Genomic DNA, 18,453 nt, shown 5'->3' on the forward strand with positions numbered 1-18,453 from the left:
GCTCTGTAATATAACAAAACTTTGAAGGTGCTCGAATGAACCAAAGGTGATCATGGTATTAGTTTCAAGCCACCTTTACTGAATTCTGTGTGTGGGTGGTAGTGTAAAGCATATGTAAATAATCAGCCCAGGGTCTCCATGCACCTGTGTTTTAGTAGATTTCCATGAACATTTACCAGCAATGACCTTCAGCAATGAGTTCCAGATAAAATATCTTTGAGCAAATGGTATTTATGTTTGCCTTGAGTTGATTAACTGCTTAAATCTGCACAGCTCTAGTCTGTCCACCTCCTTCCACCTACACACAAATCTTTGGCAGTCAGATGAAGAGAAGGGTGCAGACATTGAAACACAAATTATGTACACTGACAGTATAATATCTAGATATGGATCAAGCTTTATTTATTCATTTATGTTATCATGCCATCTCTTTTTTGCCTGTGTATCTGTGGTTTGTGTTGGGTGTATTAATACTTCAGCATGGCAGCATGGCAAGACAGAGCTTAAGTCCTAGTTATCTTGATTGACGACTTTGTAAAGCAAAGAAAAGTGAAGCTAAATGAAAGGTCAACTGTTTTGCTGTAAAACAGACACAATTTAGTGTAAATGACATACAAATGACAATCAGTTCCTTGCAGTCTTGCACTTCTCAGAATGGGACATCTCTGTAGCTTCACAATGCTTCATTTATTATGGTATGTTGTGATATTTTGTGTCTAGCGGTGAATTGCGGATTGCAACCAGCTAAAACTTCTCCCGGTTTGAATTCCTTTAATGTTCATTGTTCAGGAGGTTTTAATCAGGAGCCACATTATCCACAAAGGTCTCTTCCTCTCCAAAACAAAGGGACCAGATGATTAAAACAGGAATAAAGCAGTTATTACACTGCAAATCAGTGCATTGCCAATGTCGTCAGGCATCTCGCAGATGGGTGGCTCACCCACAACATAGTATTGTGTGCTCACCCCTTTTCATTCACTCACAAGCAAATGTGTGCTAACTAGGCTTGTGCGATATTGTGGTAATACAGTATACCAGGGAATTTTAAATCCAGACGGTGTCATTTTCAATTCCCGTCAAAACTACAGATGCTCATCTTTCTATTATTCTCATATTAAAGAGGCTGTACTGAGGATTTTTTTGCATGTAGTGCACCTCTCATACCTCCAGAGGTCAGTGCAGTGCAACAGGCAGCTGAGCTGACTGCGAGTGGTGGAGATAAATGTAATGCGACTGTAAACAGCCGGCCTGTGTCTGCCTGTAACAGCAGGGAGGACAGAGAGGCCAGAGGGAAAGTGTTACAGGTTTGCTGACCATCATCACAATAACTGATTCCTCACACACAGCATGCTTCATCATCAGTGTCCCACTATATGAAAAGGTTTTTTTTTTTTTTTTTTTTTTCTTCCCCCAGTAGTAAAAGTTGAACTAAGTGTTATTCAGCATGTGTAGTGAAAGCACTGTTCATGAGCATGGACACTTACTCCATAGTCAGCATAAAACCATTGTCAGAGAAGCTTGTCAGAAGAGCTGCAATGACAAATTGCTAACCTTTTCCTGCAACTATTATAATTGTTGTTATTATTATTATTATTATTATTGTTAGCAGTTCAATTAACATCTATCCATTTATTATCTGTAACTACTTATCCCATTCAGGGTTGCAGGGGTCTGGAGCCTAGGCACCACACTTTCACAGGGCTGATACATTGAGACAGACAACCATTCACACTGACATTAACATCTACGAGCAATTTAGGGTCACTGAAATTGTTTGACTGTAAATGCTCCTGTAAAAATGCTTCTTCATATTAAATGCAGTGCATATAGTATCTCTGGGAAATCCATCTGCTATACAGGGCATGTTTTAGAGGAGCTGAGGTAAATGTCATGTGCAGACTGCAACTGACATTAAAAAACACTTAAATCTTATTTAAAAGGGGGATATCTCCAAAAGCCATTTTTGGCTTCTAACCTCTGCACAATGACTGAATTTTTTCATTGTATTTTTTCTGTCTTTCCTATACATATATGTGCCAGGAAAATTAAATAAATAAATAAAACATTTTATCTTGAAATTTGGCAAAGTTTGAAAATTTGCATGGATTGTATAAAAAAAGGAATTAGGAAATGCTCTTGCATAAGATTTCATATTTTTCATTATTAAAGTAAATTACCAAGGTATTTATTTTTTGCAAAAAAAAAAAAGCCTCACCATGAATGAAGTGCGCATAATGAAAAAAGCAGTATGACAAGTTCACCACAATGTCTTAAGAGTGCAATATCTCTGTAATCTTCCTGATAAAACAGACTGTACCTTAATTAATACTTTAAAGAATTCTTAAAATGACAAAATGATGTGTTTCTTGTTATGATGGGAATCAACGCACTCAGCCAGATTAATTGCCCGAGGTGGAATTTGTTGTATTGTCGTCAATTTATGAATGTAGCATTTTTACTACAATGCCACAAGATGGAGCTGTTACTCCAGCTGAAATAAATGGTGATGGTTGGTAGTTAAGGCTGAGAGTTCTTAGATTTTGTCCGTCTGGGATCCTCATTCTCATTTCCCAAGCCTTCCTACATCAGAAACATTTTAAACTTAAAAGCCAGCCTATGTCAAGGTTTTAATTGTATTTGTGCTATAAAACCAGTGTGATGGCTTTAGAATGAGCCTTTGTAATATTCTTTGTGCCCACAAGTTTGTTTCATCATCCATCCATACTGAGCCATCAGGTTATTTGTAGGATTTTGTAATAGTTCATGTCTCTGCTGCTTGTGACGAGTTACAACATATAGTGGTTTGATATTATTATCAAAGTGAAGTAACATATGAGATGCAGACCTATATGTTGTCAATGTTTTTCTTTTCTCAGAATAGTTATTTATTTTTAGTTCAGGGTCCCACAGTTTATTACATTCAGCATCATACTTGCATTTGGCCATGTCGTTTAGCTAGACTGCTGTCTCTGGCAATTAGCTGTCGGTTAGTCACTCACAGAATAAAAGCTCTGTGCTAGTAATTTACTGTACTTAACAATAAAGTGCATTTCTTTACAAACTTGACACGTTTGTGAGTCACTTGCAGTCCATTCAGAATGGGCCCTTGACCCACTTTTGGACCGCAATCCACCAGCTTTAGATGACAACATGAAAATGAAAACAGTGTTTCAGCGTCAAAGGTGTCACTGATACTGATGAACTTCCAGAGAAGTATCAGCTGAATCTGCAGCTCCCCTCGAATTTACAGAGCTTTACAGTGAGTTCCAGCTCGTCTTGTCTGACTCTCAGCTCAGACGCTGACTGTAAGTAGAGCCGACCAAACCAGATGCAGGTACAGCCTCCTGTTATGCTGGCCAGTGTATTCAGTGCTGACAGCATTGTCAGCAAAGTTATTTGAGGTGGGGCGAAAAGTCGATATAGCATAGTATCATGATATATTGCATGGCAATATTTAAAGCAACGTTTTTTTTTTTGATAAATTATGAATATTCTAAACTTTTTTCTAAACACAACAACTTTTGGTCTAAAAAATAACTATAAAATGAATATAAAAATGACTTAAGTGAGATGAACAGAATGAAAACTTTACCATATTAAATTAAAATAGATCTTGACAAAATCTGACATAATAAGCAGTTTAAAGAAAGTAATAAATGGCAATATATTTTAGGGCTGACCCAAAAAATTTGAAGCTTCGAAGCTTCGTTCGATGGCACAGGATTCGACTGTGGAAAAAAAAATCGAAGCTTCTGTGCTTTTTTTTTTTTTTCATTTTTTGGGGGAGGCCTTACACACAACACTAACCCCCACCAGTCCGATACTGACAACAAGCGCACTCAGAGCTGGCAGACATGTCCAAGAGGTCATCAGGTGTGTTAGGCCTATAGGAGTTCATGTTCCAGGTCCACTTTGTGTTTTTAATTGATTGATTGTTTTTGGTTGATTGACAAATAAAGGCCGGCTCCATTAGGCCGTGTAAAGGAGTTATCCGGTTTGATTTTTGCATGAATTGCCTAAAAATGTTTCATAGTAAATCAGAGAACGGGGATATTATTGCCACTGGTTCTTTGAAATGGATAAAGGTATTTTTTACTGGTGAGTTAAGGGAGAATAGCCTATATATCATGTAATTAAAAAAGAAAAAATCTCCAACAAGGAAATAGAAAGCCCGACGCACAATGGAGACCTGCTATTATCCTGCTTGAGCACAGACGACGACAATTCTTTCAACAATGTGACTCAAAATAATGATAAAATAGATTTTATTGATGTAAAATATGCATTTTCCAGTTCCACCGGTCCGCTCTGAGTCTGGTGTCAAAGACACGTCTGATGCTCTGAGTTGCGCATCTGTTTGATTGTGCTGCAGTGTGCGCCGAGGGTTTTAATTTAGTGTTCAGTCAAAAGTTAAACACTACTTATCACCGACCATTAGTGTTCTTTCGTTTGTGAATATTTTTATCTTAATTCTAGTGTTGGAAGAAACTACGTTTTCTCCATAATTTTTTTTTTAAATCCCCCCCGTCATCGAATGCTTCGAATTAAATTCGTTCTGAGCTCCGAAGCTTCGAATGTCCATAAATGGATTCGAAGGTCAGCCCTAATATATATTATCGCAATACTCAGCATATCACAAAACATTTAAAATGGCAATGATATTCTTTTGTGGCTGAAGTATCGACCTATTGTGTTGGAGTCAGACATACTTCGGTCAATAAATTGATTCTCCTCTCGTGCTTGTGTACTGGGACAAGAACAGTAGTCCAATTAAAGGCCTAGTTGAGTTATAACGGTAGCTCGACTTAATTGTGCATGTAAGTGTACTGACTGAAATGGCTTGACTCTGCTGTTAAACCAGTTAGGTAATATTAGCTGTGTGATGGTAACAGCCTGTCCTTAGCATGGAGCTCACACTCTTACAGCAGCAGTTCCACTTACACTCAGTGCGTTTACATGCAGCTTGAGAAAATCGAATTGTTGGCTTAGTCCGACTGAAACCAGACTTTTAAATGCATGTTAAAGCTTAGTCAAACTGAAATTGTACTGTCCATAGCTCGACTAACACACTTAGATAATTCGACTGAAAATGGAATTATTGCTGCATGTATCCACTGGCGCACATGCACCCCTTTTTCTTTTGCGGGCTTTCACCCAGAAGAAGAAGGAGATGACGTAGCAGCAGTTCAGTATATAGCAGTGCAGTAACTCCTGGAAAAGCAAACAGACAAACACCATGGCTACAGAGAAGCCACACGAGACGCACATGGAAACTACATTCATGCTCCGACAGCTAAAGGAGGAGAAGCTCATCATTAGCTTCCTCTTCGGGTCAGCTGGAAGTAGTTCAATACGCACAGTATTAATAAGGACACATCGCCACCTATTGAGGAAGAGCCAGACGTACTTGGTCAGAAATTCGATTTTCTCTTCTGCATGTATACTCAGACAAGACGAGAAGTCTGACTTGATTGATTAGCCGAGCTATGAGCTTAGCTTAACTACTACATATATGTAAATGTAGTGAGTGTGTGGTGTGATGAAGTTAAGCATGGTTTATTTGACAAAGTTGACAGTTCATTGTGCCAAGATGGCACCAAAACATTTGAAAGTATGGCTATATTACACGCCACACCATTCACATTATGGGTATCGAATGAGAACCTAATTGGTATAAGTATTACCTCAAGAACACCGGCATTTGAAAGGGTATCCTAATTTTTTAAAAACCATACCCAGCCCTAGTTGTATCATTGTGAAAATACTAAAAAAAGACACCCCCAAACTGGAAAGCACATCCTGGGTTGGTGTCAACACTATTTCACAATCATTTTGCGTAACACAGTTCCTCTGAAGTTCAACATAATACAGTAATAGTCCATGTCCACTTCAAAATTGTTTAACTATGGGGCACACCATGTATAGAGGTGATGCCTCACTGCAGCGGTCGCGAGTTCGATTCCGACTTGCAACCCTTTGCTGCATGTTGTCCCCCCTCTCTCTCTGTCTCCCCACTTCACACTGTCCTGTATATTAAAAATTGTTTAACTATGGTAATATTGTTCTAAAACCATGTCTGACTGAACAGTGTTTTGTGTTGAAAGTGAATATCTCAATGGTTTATATTTCACAATATCTCTATGGAAAAAATTTGTGGTTATACACCAGTGTCCATGCTGATAGTACCTGCTTGTACACAAGAACACACATTTCAACAAACACCCGCTTGCTCACACAAACACAGTGACTCACAATTATTATGCAGCCACAGGAGAGCTCTCTCTCTCTCTCTCTCTCTCTCTCTCTCTCTCTCTCTCTCACTCACACACACACACTCACACACGCTCACACATGCTCACACACACACACACACACACACACGCACTCATATGTACACACGACCATCTGTGCCTGTTGAAGCCAGGCCAAGAAATTACAGAGAAGTGTGTGTGTGTGTGTGTTTGTGTGTTTCTGTGTGGCTGTGTGGCTGTGTGGCTGTTGGATGACCGGTACTGATTCATGGCAGGATTCTTTACAATAATGTGCAAACAACTGGCCACTGAGGCCTCCACACTTGCACTGGAATGTTGGTTTTCAGTATTTTTGTAGTGCTGTTGTTCAGTCTACACACAAGTTGTGAATATCAGTTTGACACGTCACACACAGCACTACGGTGGTACAGTCTTTGGTGTAGTATGTTAGCAGTGTGTAACCTTAACCAAGAACAAGACACAAAAGGCTCCTGCTCTCTTAATAGTGGTTTGTTATATCAGCTCTGCTTGGTCTAATAAGTCCTTTACATCTTAACTCACTTCACCGATGACGCAGGTGTCTGCATGCCCAAGCTTATTTGGTCCACCTTAGCGTCTGCGGTTTGAAGTTGCAAGAAACGACAGTTGAATCAGCAGATGGTGGGACAGTTTTGTGAGTGGGATCGTCATCTGAGGAGTGTAAGGAAAACTTTTGTATGTCCCGAGTAGCCCAGAGTTAGCTCCTTTGTATATCAAAAGGGGAATCAACAGCAAACACCAGTGAGGGTTTGGAGTCCTGTTTGCGTTCATTGTGCATGGAGATGTTTTTCGTGTCGACAGATTTTTAAACCTCTGCACCAGTGATAGCCGTGGATGGAGGATGGCCGTGGATGTTTTCAGGTGGTTCATCCGTCTGTCCATTTGTCTGTCCATCCCATTCGTGTGAACATAACATCTCAAGAACATCTTGAGGGAATTTCTTTGAATTTTGCACAAATGTCCACTTGGACTTAATGATGAACTGACTAGATTTTGATGGGCATAGGCCAGAGTGTGGACTCTGTTAAGTGTTGACACTGTTTTGTTTGTCAGTTTTCTAATGTTTGTTTCCAAATGTGTGTCTTGTTCTGTTCTGTGGTGGACATTGGGGAATGGAGATGGTGCTGTGGAAGAGAATTTCCTCAAGGGGACAATAAAGTCTAAGTCTAAGATCAAGGTTGCTATGACCCTGTCTGTCTTATTCTTGTGAATGCGATATCTTAAGAAAGGTTGATTAAATTTTGTCAAATTTGGCACAAACGTTTACTTAGATTCTTTAGTGGTTAAAGGCTAAAGGTCAAGGTCACTGTGACCTCACAAAACATGTTTTTGGCCGTAACTCAAGAACTCATAAGCTAATCATGACAAAATTTCACACAAATGTCTGATAGGATAAACTGATGAAGTGATGACAATGAAGGGGAACATACCTGTTTTCAAAAATATCTGCAGAGGTGTAGACAGGGCCTGTATGTGAGCCATCTTGGGGTTTTGCACTCATTGCTAAATATACATAGTAATAAATTCTGCCATATTGTAAATATTATACATGTACACACACCATAAGACACAATGAGCAACACAAGTCCAAAATGTTGCGTCAGCTGTTAAGTGCAGCTGTCCTGAGGAACCTCCATCAGGTTGCAGATGGACATTTGCAAAGTGACATAAAAGCAAATCATATTCATTCTATCAGTTCTGACAGTTTCCTCTGTTTTGCCATCTTTCCCTTCCTGCGGTAATCCCCTTCTTCTTCTTTTCCTTTATCTCCCCTGTTTCCTCATCCTGCTTGTCTCTCTTAGGTCAATTTACGATGACCAGCCCAACGCCCACAAGCGCTTCATGGAAAAGCTGGACGCCAGGATAAGGAACCATGATCGTGAGATTGAGAAGATGTGCAATTTCCACCACCAAGGCTTTGTGGACGCCATCACAGAGCTCCTGAAAGTCCGTGCTGATGCAGAGAAACTGATGGTAAGAGATATTACTGTAAAGGGGATGCCAGGCCAGAAAAGCCAAAGGAGTACAGTTTGGTCTGCAACCCACATTTGCTGCCATATTTCCCAAAATAGCGGCCATGTGACCTCTGCCAACTGCCAACTAGATTTGTTAAGAGAATCAAATTAGATAGAGATAGATGTTTTTCCATCGTTGGGTTTGGTAGACTGGGTATTTTAGAGAGACGTCTAGAGCTACTCTGAAATGATCTACTACATCACTGTAGGGCTAGTCGTCATGGAAGATTCACTCCAAAACCCCCCAAAAATGTTTATTACCTTTAATCAAATAATGTTTCAGACACATTTAGAAGAGTTTTTTCAACTCCAACTCCAAAAAAGTGGAGAGACTGTGTAAAACATAAATAAAAACAGAATGCAATGGTTTGCAAATCCCTTTTTGATCTATATTCAATTAAAAATAGTACGAAGACAAGATATTTAATGTTCACACTAGCTCTTTTACACTGCAAGATTTTCCATGAATGTTGGGCCATTTTGCCGGCAAGCTGCGAGCTTTTAGACACACAGCCGGATTGGCGAGTTGATCCGAGGTGCCCAATTTTCCGCCTCGTAGAGTAGTCATATTGGCGGAACCCTTTTAGTTTAAAAAGACTGAGGTGGCCTTCCGCCACGGGAGGTGCTGTTGAAGACTTGTGGGAGGAGCTGTTGATGACCGCACGTGCGAGCCACTGGCAATGGATAAACAGGAAACAGCTGATAGCAGGAATTAGCGAGCAGCAAGTAGCAAGAGGGAAATGCAAACCTGACAGACACTGTAAAAATGAGCAACTGGCGAGACAAGGAGTCGTGTACCCTCCTTGCCCTCGCAAACGAAGAGGCCATTAACCATTAGCCATTTACGAGAGAATCGCCGAAGAACTGACCTGCCGCACCTTCCCTCCCACGTCACTGTTTATGTCACACGCTGAGCTACACGTTTTGTTACTTGCTCACGCCTCCCATTGCCCCGAAAAAGGCGCATTCTGTATGAGCAGAAGTAGGTAGGCGGCATTTTGCCGCACTCCCCGATTTTGTTTTTATGCTGCCAGTGCTGAAAAAGAATGATTGGGCTTTCTTGCAAATTTGCACAATTCCTATCTAAAAAGGGCTACTGATAAACTTTGTTGTTTTTTGTAAAATAACACTTATTCTGAATTTTATATCTGCAACATGCTGCAAAAAGTTGGGACAGCGGCAAGAAAAGACTGGGAAAGTTTTGAAATGTAAAAAAAAAAAAAACCTGGAACATCCCACATGTAAACAGGTTATTTTGAAACAGATGATTGTATCATGATTGGGTATGAAACAGGCATCCTCAAGAGGCTCATTAGTTCACAAGCAAGAATGGCATGAGGTTTATCACTTTGTGAACAACTGGATGGGCATACTTTTCAACAGTTGCAAGACATTAATTTATGTCACCATCTACAATCCATAATATCATCAAAGGATTCAGAGAATCCAGAGAAATCTCTACATGTAAGGGGCACGGGTAAAAACCAACTCTGAATACCTTTGACCTTTGACCCCTCAGGTGGCGCTGCGTTAAAAACTAACTTCATTGTATAAAGGATAGTACGACATGGGCTCAGAAACACTGTGGAAAACCATTGTCACTTAACACAGTTTGGTTGATGAAAGTAACTAATGAGAATAAGGCGGTCAAGATGGTGGAAACCGATTGGGAGTTGTTACAAAGTAAATACATTACACATTAGTGCAGAACCGGGAGCATTATCTATCATTGAAGGCAATGGGAAAGAAAATAGGAAAAACAAAAAACAAAAAGGTAGACCGAGCTATTATGTTTTGGCCTGACAAGCTATGACTGGTAAGACCCAGTCGAGAAACGATCATGGGTGTCTGTATCATCATTATCAAAAGTCTTCATTTCCGCCTATCCAGACCATATATATATATATATATATATATATATATATATATATATATATAAAAATGACTTTTAGAGGTTCCAAAATGCTGAAGCAGTGTGGAATAGTGTTGCACGGTATACTGGTACCAACGGTAGACCACAGTACTAAAACACGATGGTACATATGATACCATAATGTTGGAGTACCATAGTACTGCGGTACCTCACAGTACCACTACTGTGGGATAAGTTCAAAGTCCAATCACAAGAGGGTGAGTGTCCATGCGCTGTCCAATAATGGTGCACTGGCCACCTGGCACTCAATATGCTGCTGCAGTGGTTTGTTTTCCAGTGACATTTCAGGTATTAGCTGAGCTATTGAGTATCTTTAAGCTATGAAAGTTATTATTTATTTATTTTTACTTGTAGGCTAGATTTGTTTGTATTGCTGCAGTGATTTGTTTTCCACAGAGCTCTACGGTGCAAGCATTTTACTCACATTTGCGACTAAAAATAGTTTTGTGCGAGCAAAAGAAATCATTCAGGAGCACGCTGTGTAAGTACAGATTTCAACCAGCAGCAGAAACGAAAGGCAAATTTGACAGGAGGCTCTGCCGTATTCCTGTCAAATACAGCGCCATAGTGCTCCGCGGCGCAAGATAACTGCTTACCGGCGACCGAGAAGCCCGGCTCCAAGTCCAATAATTTCCTCTTCGTTGGTGTCATGACTGCCCAAAAGTACCTGTACAGCCAAGCTGTGTCAGAGGAGAAACGAGCATTTCTCTCTCTGTGGCAGGTAACGGTCCACAAACCTCACCGCACTGAAGGAGCTGTTCTTAACTTATCAGAGGAGGAGGGTGGCTGGTTGATTGTTATTTTATTTATTTATTTTATTTTGATCCCCCTATATTCATCACTTATTGATGCTGTTTTTGAAGTATGAATAAGTCAATAAGTAATTTATTCCATTGAAATATCATTGATGTATTATAGAAAAGTGATTTATCTTTTTGTAAATGACAAAAGGCACATTTGCCTCATTTTTGCTGTGGTATCGTGATACTACTCAGAACCCTGATACTTTCACTGGTATTGTACCGTGGGTCCCAATTTTGGTACCGTGACAACACTAGTGTGGAAACTAGGCGTTAACTAACCAAAAGTTTTGCATTTAAAAAAACGAAGTGTGGATGTAGCCTCAATCATCCAGGTCATTTAGAGGAAGCACTAAATCAAATGTAACTGGTCCTGCTGTAAATCCTTGAAGACGTTTCACTGCTCATCCAAACTCAATGGAAGAAACTTTTTGGATGAGAATTTTCAAGAATGAGTTAGCACTTGTAAATCGGGCTACTGTCCCATAATGGAAAGGTCATAGGTTCTATTTCCTGACCTACCAGTGCAGCATTACGTTGTTTTAGATAACAGTCTTGGTTTAGTTTCTAGAATTCTCACTTGTCTCTTTGCTTTCAAGCACTCTTGCTGTGGTGCTGCACCCTATCTGAATGAAAAAAAAGAAGCAGTGATTATGTAGTCGGTCCCCCCTTGTTTGGAAGCTTCACTGTTGAAAGGATTGTCATCAAAAAGCCGACTGGTCAATTGGGTCATGGCTCTCAGCCGTGTGACAAGAGCCGAGAGTTCAAAAATCCCCATCCAGAATCGAGAAGTTTGTCACTGAATCTGTGAGAAAGAGCCTGTCACAAGCCATTAAACCCCATGAAAGGCCCAGTGCACCGACGATGGGTTCAGGTCCTCGCTGCCTGGTTAATCTGAATTTGCCTGCCTTTGTCCTTGCCCCTTCATGGACAATGAGCTGATTACAAGGCTGAGCAGCTGCAGTGAGGGAGGTAGAGAGGGAAAAGAGAGGGCATGAAGAGGGGGAGCAGACAGAAAGAGGAAGGACAGATAGACATGTGACAGTGTGTATGGCTGAACTGAGACCAGCTCATTCATACATTCTAAAAAGGTATCCAACTGTCAAAATTAAAAAAATAAATGAAGAAATTGAAGTGCTTCATATGAGAATGTCATGGAAGAAAACCACAATTTGGGTCTTTGAGTCTTTTAAAAAAAGAAACCTTAACATGCCAATGATACTCCTTTTCACCAAACTTGCTCTGGTTCTTGAATTTGGTCCATTCAGGACTTTTAACACCGTGGTGCTATCTTGTGAACCAGCCCACTTTTTCACCAGTTTCGATCAGAACCATTGTAATCAAGGATGTGTCATCAATGGAGGTCACTGCACAATACACAACAGATGAAAACAGTAATGCAAGATGGTAGATCACATTGATTACCTACAAATTTTATTTTTATTATTACAGATATTTGTTTTTATTCCAAAGAGTCATGGATCAACGATCAATATGACCCCTGCACATTCTTTTTTCAGATGATTTCTTACCTTATGTCTCCATTGTTGCCTTCTCCATCCTCTTTTTCCAACCTGTCTAATATGACACGCACTATTGATGTGGTCACAGTTCACACTTCAAGTCAAGGCAAACCTGCTATCTTTTGGTTCAAGCTGGGAACCAACTTTTCAGGTTCCAAAACAATTTATTTTTGGTGGGAATGCTCTGAATGGTCCATAGTTAGGTGCGGCAACTGAAACAAAACCTGTTTCATGTATATCACTTTGATCACACTAATACACTTTTTCCACCAAATTAGCTCTGGTTCTCGAACTGGTTCAATTTAGGATTCTTTGGACCTTGGTGCTATCTAACAAACCAGCCTGAGTTTCTACCAGTTTTGAATGGAAGCATTATAATCAAGGATGGCCTATTCAAGTGCTGGAATTTGTTATTTATGTGACAACGCCTGAATGGAACACGGGCTTCGCTCCATTGAGTGTGTGTACAGTGCCGCGCTGCGGGTTTGGGCCAGGCTTGGTTATAATTGTCTCGGACTTGGGTCAGTTGCCGTCTGGAAAATCAGATAAATAACATGAAGGTATTTAGTTTGTTTAATAAAAGGACAAGGTATAGACCTGTTTTATAGGAAAGGTAACCTTAAATGAGTTCTGTTGTGATCTGGCGCTATATATAATAAAATTAAATAAAATTAGCTTGACCTTCATGGGGGGGTTGGGGGTGCCATTGGGGGGCTGGGCAGGGGAAACACTGTCTAAGTAACAGAAGGAGTTGTACAATGCACGAGGGAAATAAACAGTAGAAGCAAAGTTGCAGATTACACTGATAACCTGCAAACTTTTGTTCTAAGTTCTTTGTTTTTAACCAAAAATCAAGACCCCTGCATGCTCTTTTTTGCTGATGATTTGTTACTTTATGTCTCCATTCTTGCCATCTCCATCCTCTCTTTCCAACCGATGGAAGATGACACATTCACTGATGTTGTCACAGTTTGTATGTCAAGCCAAGAAAAACCTGATTTTTTTGGGTTTCAAGCTGAGAACCAACTTTTTGGGTTATTCACCAGTTCATTTTTGGTTGACATGCTCTGAACTGCTCAAAATTAGGTATAAATAAAAATACTTTAATTTATAAATCTAAACATGCAAGATATCTCAATAATAAAGTTCTCAAATTAAAACGTTTGTGTCTTCAACATACAGCTGCTATCTTTAAAAATAGTTCACCAATATATTGTATAGATGAATCCGGGGAAGTAATAAACCAGTGGCCTTTACTTCAGGATTGTCAGTGTCACATGTTTGCGCGTATTGTAGGCACAATATCAAGAAGAACAACAGTAGACTCCAACAGTAGTGGCAACTTCAGGAGAAAACTGGTCATTAAACAAGTAACGTCAGCTAAGTTAATGCTGCTTAGCTAAAGTTAGTAGGCTAACATAGCTAACGTTAGTGGGCTAGCAATACTGTCTAGGGGCTGCAGTGGCCCAACAAAATAAGTAACACAATCAACTAACTGTGGCGTTTTTCTGAAATATAACGTAAGTTGCTCTGACGAGGGCAATGACCACAAAGAAAACATCATTGTCATTTACCAACTGGTAACTCAGCTGGAATGTGTTGTAGTTGCTCATGGCAATGACAGCTGTTGAAAACATGACAAAACATGTAGGTGTCTTAGTAAAAGCCTTCAAATTTACTTGAATCAATTTTAACTTTAACTCATCTGTTTATCTTCGCCAACCATTTTCTTAAGTTACTATGAGCGACCACGGACACATCCAGCTGAAAGTCATCAGTTAACACGATTGTTAAACCAGAACTCCAGCAGCTCTGTGTTTTGTGGGAGTGTTTATATTTTTAACTGTAAAGACTTAAATGTAGGATCTGGAGGATTTTCAAACAAAACAAAATATAGACTATACAAATGAAATCCTGCTTAATCATCACCTATGGGCTTCTACTCATGTGTGGTGGTGACTCTGTTTGCAGAGCTCCTGTCCTTTAACTGTATTTTGATGTTTTTGTGAGCTCGGACCGCTTCTGGGTGGAGATTTCCCCAGCCAATGAGAGAGCGCAGGTGCCGTGCCCAAGCGTGTCCGAGTGTGCACCAGCACGAGCCTTGCCTGAACCTCTTCTGTGAAGCCTTCTTCCGTACCTCCGGGCTCCGTACACCCGGGGGAGTTGAGCCTGATAGGAGGGGCCAAATTTGAATGTGTGTTTACAAACAGCAACTGCAAAATCCTCCAGACCCTACCTTTAAATGTTATTTGGCAAACAGTCAGTAATGTCCACATTGTATGCCAAAGTTTGTCATCAATTATCTGAGATAATTTAGAAAATCTTGCAAAGTCATTTCCTTTGACAGTTGGTCACTGTTATTTTTAGGAAACATTACTTTAACAATGGAAATAGTGGTTGGGTGCTATTTCCAACAGGGGATTAATTCACATTTTTTTCCACACTGGGCCTTTCATGGGGTTTTTGGAGCTCTATGGAATAGAGCAGAGAAACTAGACACGTGCCATTTGTTGACAATAAACAAAAGTTTGTAGGAACCATGGGTCGAGGCATAACAGAATAAAAGGAGATATTCTGAGGCTGTACCGTTAAACTGCTGTCTGTGTTTGTTTTGAAAGGGTCAAGTAACGGACACTAATCGAAGACTACAAGAGGCTGGGAGGGAGGTAAGTCCATGTATGCATGAATGTTCAGAAGACAAAAACATGCTTTTTATTGTGCTGTCAGGACATATGCCTGCTCGTTAACTGCAAAAGACAGTTCTGCATTAGACATGACCGCTCTTTAACCCAGTACTTAACAGAAGTGGCCTCTTTCTCATTGTTTCCTTCCATTGTATGCTCCTTTCCTCAGGTGACAGCTCAGACAGAGGAGGTGATTCGCTGTCGGATTCAGCAGAGGAACATGGCCACCACTGTGGAGAAGCTCCAGCTCTGTATACCTGGTATGACTGCTGTTTGTGTATCAATATGATGGTTACTTTAATTCTAGTTTTAATAAGCTGTGAGTGTTAGCCACCACAGTAACCTCAGGGTGCCTCTGGAGTACATGCATGTTTAATTGTATCAAGGATGTTACCAGTTTAACACCTTCAGATCTTGGGTGTGTTGAATGAGAACTCTTGTGAACTAAATTGGGATTTATACTTCTGTGTCGAAACACCGCCATAACCTACAGCATGGCCTAACTTATACCTCCACAGAAATGTATCTACGTATCACGGCAATGCAGACCTGCTGTTTATTATTGTAAGCTGAAAATCATTTCCCACAGTGGAAACAAAGATTTCATTTCACAGATAAGACACAATATATTGTGAAGACAATAAAGCCCCCACAAAATAGCATTTCAAGTCTTGTGTGTGATTTATCCTGGCTTCATTTAAGTAGAGGAAATCTCTGCTAGCCACTAGGCTAATTTATACCATGTAAAATGCCATAGGCTTGTGCTAATAACATTAGCATATTGTATTTGTGGGCAAAATGTGTCCAGCAAAAGACAACTACTTTGTCTGTGAATCCTGCGTTGATGTGAAGTCGATTTGTGTACTTGTGTTTGAAATTGTTGCTATCAAGCCATGTTTGGTGTGTGTTGTAAGTGTGCTTTGAATCAACTAAACTTTAAAGCACTTCACAGAAACCCCACCACCGACTAGTGTTTTGGAGGTGTAACTGCAGAGTGACACAGACACACCACCGCACAAGTATAAACGCTCACAACAGCATAGGCTACATGCATAGTCTATGGCTTTGGCTCTGCATAGAACTGACACACAAGTACAAATCCGCCTTAAGTGAAGTACTTAGTACTCACAGATGGCACTTTTAATATAACCTTTATAACCTGAGTGTGAGGCTGTTTTTTTTTTAATAAAACTAATAGCGCGTGTAAGATTCTTGTTTTTTTGGGTGGGACTTAGGACATTTTTGGCTAATAAACATTGAGTCCAGTATGTGTTATTTTACATTTCTATGTATCTCTGTGTGCATGGTATACACATTCTTTTAGAGAGAAGTGAGTGAACCAACCTGCTTGACCCAAGAGACTCTGCCACTGATCCTGTTTCCTGTCTTCTCTTCCTTTGCAGTTTTAGAAATGTACAGCAAACTAAAAGAGCAGCTGGAATCCAAAAGGTATCTATCTCACAAAGCATTTCAGCACAGTGTGACTGGCTAATAACCTGGCTTGCTCCACCAACTAGTGATGACAACATCCCTTTTTCACTGTGTGCAACTGTGATGAATCGTAGCACTATAATGCCTTGCTACATCTCAGCTGGGTGTGGTTACACGTACATCAAACCAGCTGTGATGTAGTGTGGTGCTATAGCGTTGCAGTACATTGATACTGCACAGGTTTTGGAAAAATGGTTTTGTGACTTCACTGCTGGGTGTTGTTACAATTGCATATCTGATCACAGCTAACCATACTCACCACAGTTGTAAATGAACGAATTAACCGTTTTATTTTTATGTGATTTTGTGTCATTTACGTCAGCCATCCCTCATGGAATTATTTAGACACATTAACACATCAACAACAAACTGATGATTCCAATATTGGAACCTAAAAGTATCTAAAATAGGGTAATCAGTTTTGGTTAATTTTGTTTTCAATAGCCCAACACCCATTAACTAGTAACTAACTGGTTAATTTTTAGGAAAAAATCCTCAAAATTACATAAAATACAGAGGCCTTTTCTTTTACTGCTTTTCAAAGTGCTATCTATGTAGAGGTGATGACATTTTAATGTTTTGTAATGTAAATGTCTTGTCTTTATTTTTTTTTCTGCTAGCTTTGCTGACAGACAGCCATTTAGCCTCAGCTTTAGCTTCATTTTGAGACACGAAACCCCTTAAGCATTTTTATGCCTCCGCGCCGGTGATAGCAGTAGCTGTTTTCAGGTTGTCCATCCATCCCAACCTTTTGAACATAATATCTCAACAACACCTCAAGGGAATTTCTTCAAATTTGGCACAAATGTCTACTTGAACAATGAACATATTAGATTTTGGTGGTCAAAGGTCAAGGTCATTGTGACCTTTTCCATCTTATTTTTATAAATGTGACATCTCAAGAACATGAGGGAGGGAGTTTCTTAAAATTGACACAGATGTTCACTTGGACTCAACAATGAACTGATTGGATTACAGTGGTCAAAGGTCAAGGTCAATGTGTCCTTGTATCTGACTCATTCTTGTGAACACCATATCTCAAGAACACCGTATGGGAATTTCTTAAAATTTGATACAAACATCCACTTGGACTGAAGAATAAACTAATTAGAGTTTTGTGGTCAAATGTCAAGGTCAGTGTGACCTCACAAAACATTTTTGGCCATAACTAAAGATGACTTAAGATTCATGTGCCAGTTATGGCTTAACTTTACACAAATGTCTAATTGGATAAAATAATGAAGCGATGACATTTTATATCTAAAAGGTCAAATGTCATCTTCACTGTGGCATCATAATGTTCTGCATAAAACACTTCTCAATGGGCGTGAAGCATTCATGTGCTCGCAGACATAAATCTAGTTAGCTATTTGAGCACCACTAGCCGTGTTGACACGGTTAACAGTGCTAACAGGGTTAACAGTGATAACATAATAAGCAATGCTAAAGGGGGTTTTGCAGCTAGATTTTTGCTGCTTACTTATACTGTTGGGTCAGAATAGTGTAACAAGCCGCAATTGTCAAATGAGCAGCACCGCTAGCTAGTTCCCACCAGACCTGGGTGGTCCACAGTTAAGTAAACTAAAGAGCAAGAAAATTAAACCACAGACCCACATTCGGAACAGGTCAAAAATATTCTCAGTGTTCACCAAGTAAAGGTTAACAACATGATCCATCAAAATAATATCTACATGTATGTGTCAGTTCATGTCTGTTT

At 39.9% G+C, this 18,453-nt stretch overlaps 1 protein-coding gene across 2 annotated transcripts in view; it reads left to right on the forward strand.

Annotated features, from left to right (window-relative positions):
- The window catches only part of exoc6 (exocyst complex component 6), an 80,692-nt gene that overhangs the window by 12,937 nt on the left and 49,302 nt on the right, over positions 1 to 18,453 (forward strand). For both annotated transcript variants that reach the window (XM_049563888.1, XM_049563889.1), the window contains exons 2-5: positions 8,093 to 8,264; positions 15,180 to 15,227; positions 15,415 to 15,505; positions 16,649 to 16,694. In XM_049563888.1, coding sequence (XP_049419845.1) covers positions 8,093 to 8,264; positions 15,180 to 15,227; positions 15,415 to 15,505; positions 16,649 to 16,694 — 357 coding nt within the window. The remainder of the gene's footprint in view (positions 1 to 8,092; positions 8,265 to 15,179; positions 15,228 to 15,414; positions 15,506 to 16,648; positions 16,695 to 18,453) is intronic.

The sequence above is a fragment of the Epinephelus fuscoguttatus genome, linkage group LG20 (assembly GCF_011397635.1).
Source record: "Epinephelus fuscoguttatus linkage group LG20, E.fuscoguttatus.final_Chr_v1".
NCBI classification, from domain to species: domain Eukaryota; kingdom Metazoa; phylum Chordata; class Actinopteri; order Perciformes; family Serranidae; genus Epinephelus; species Epinephelus fuscoguttatus.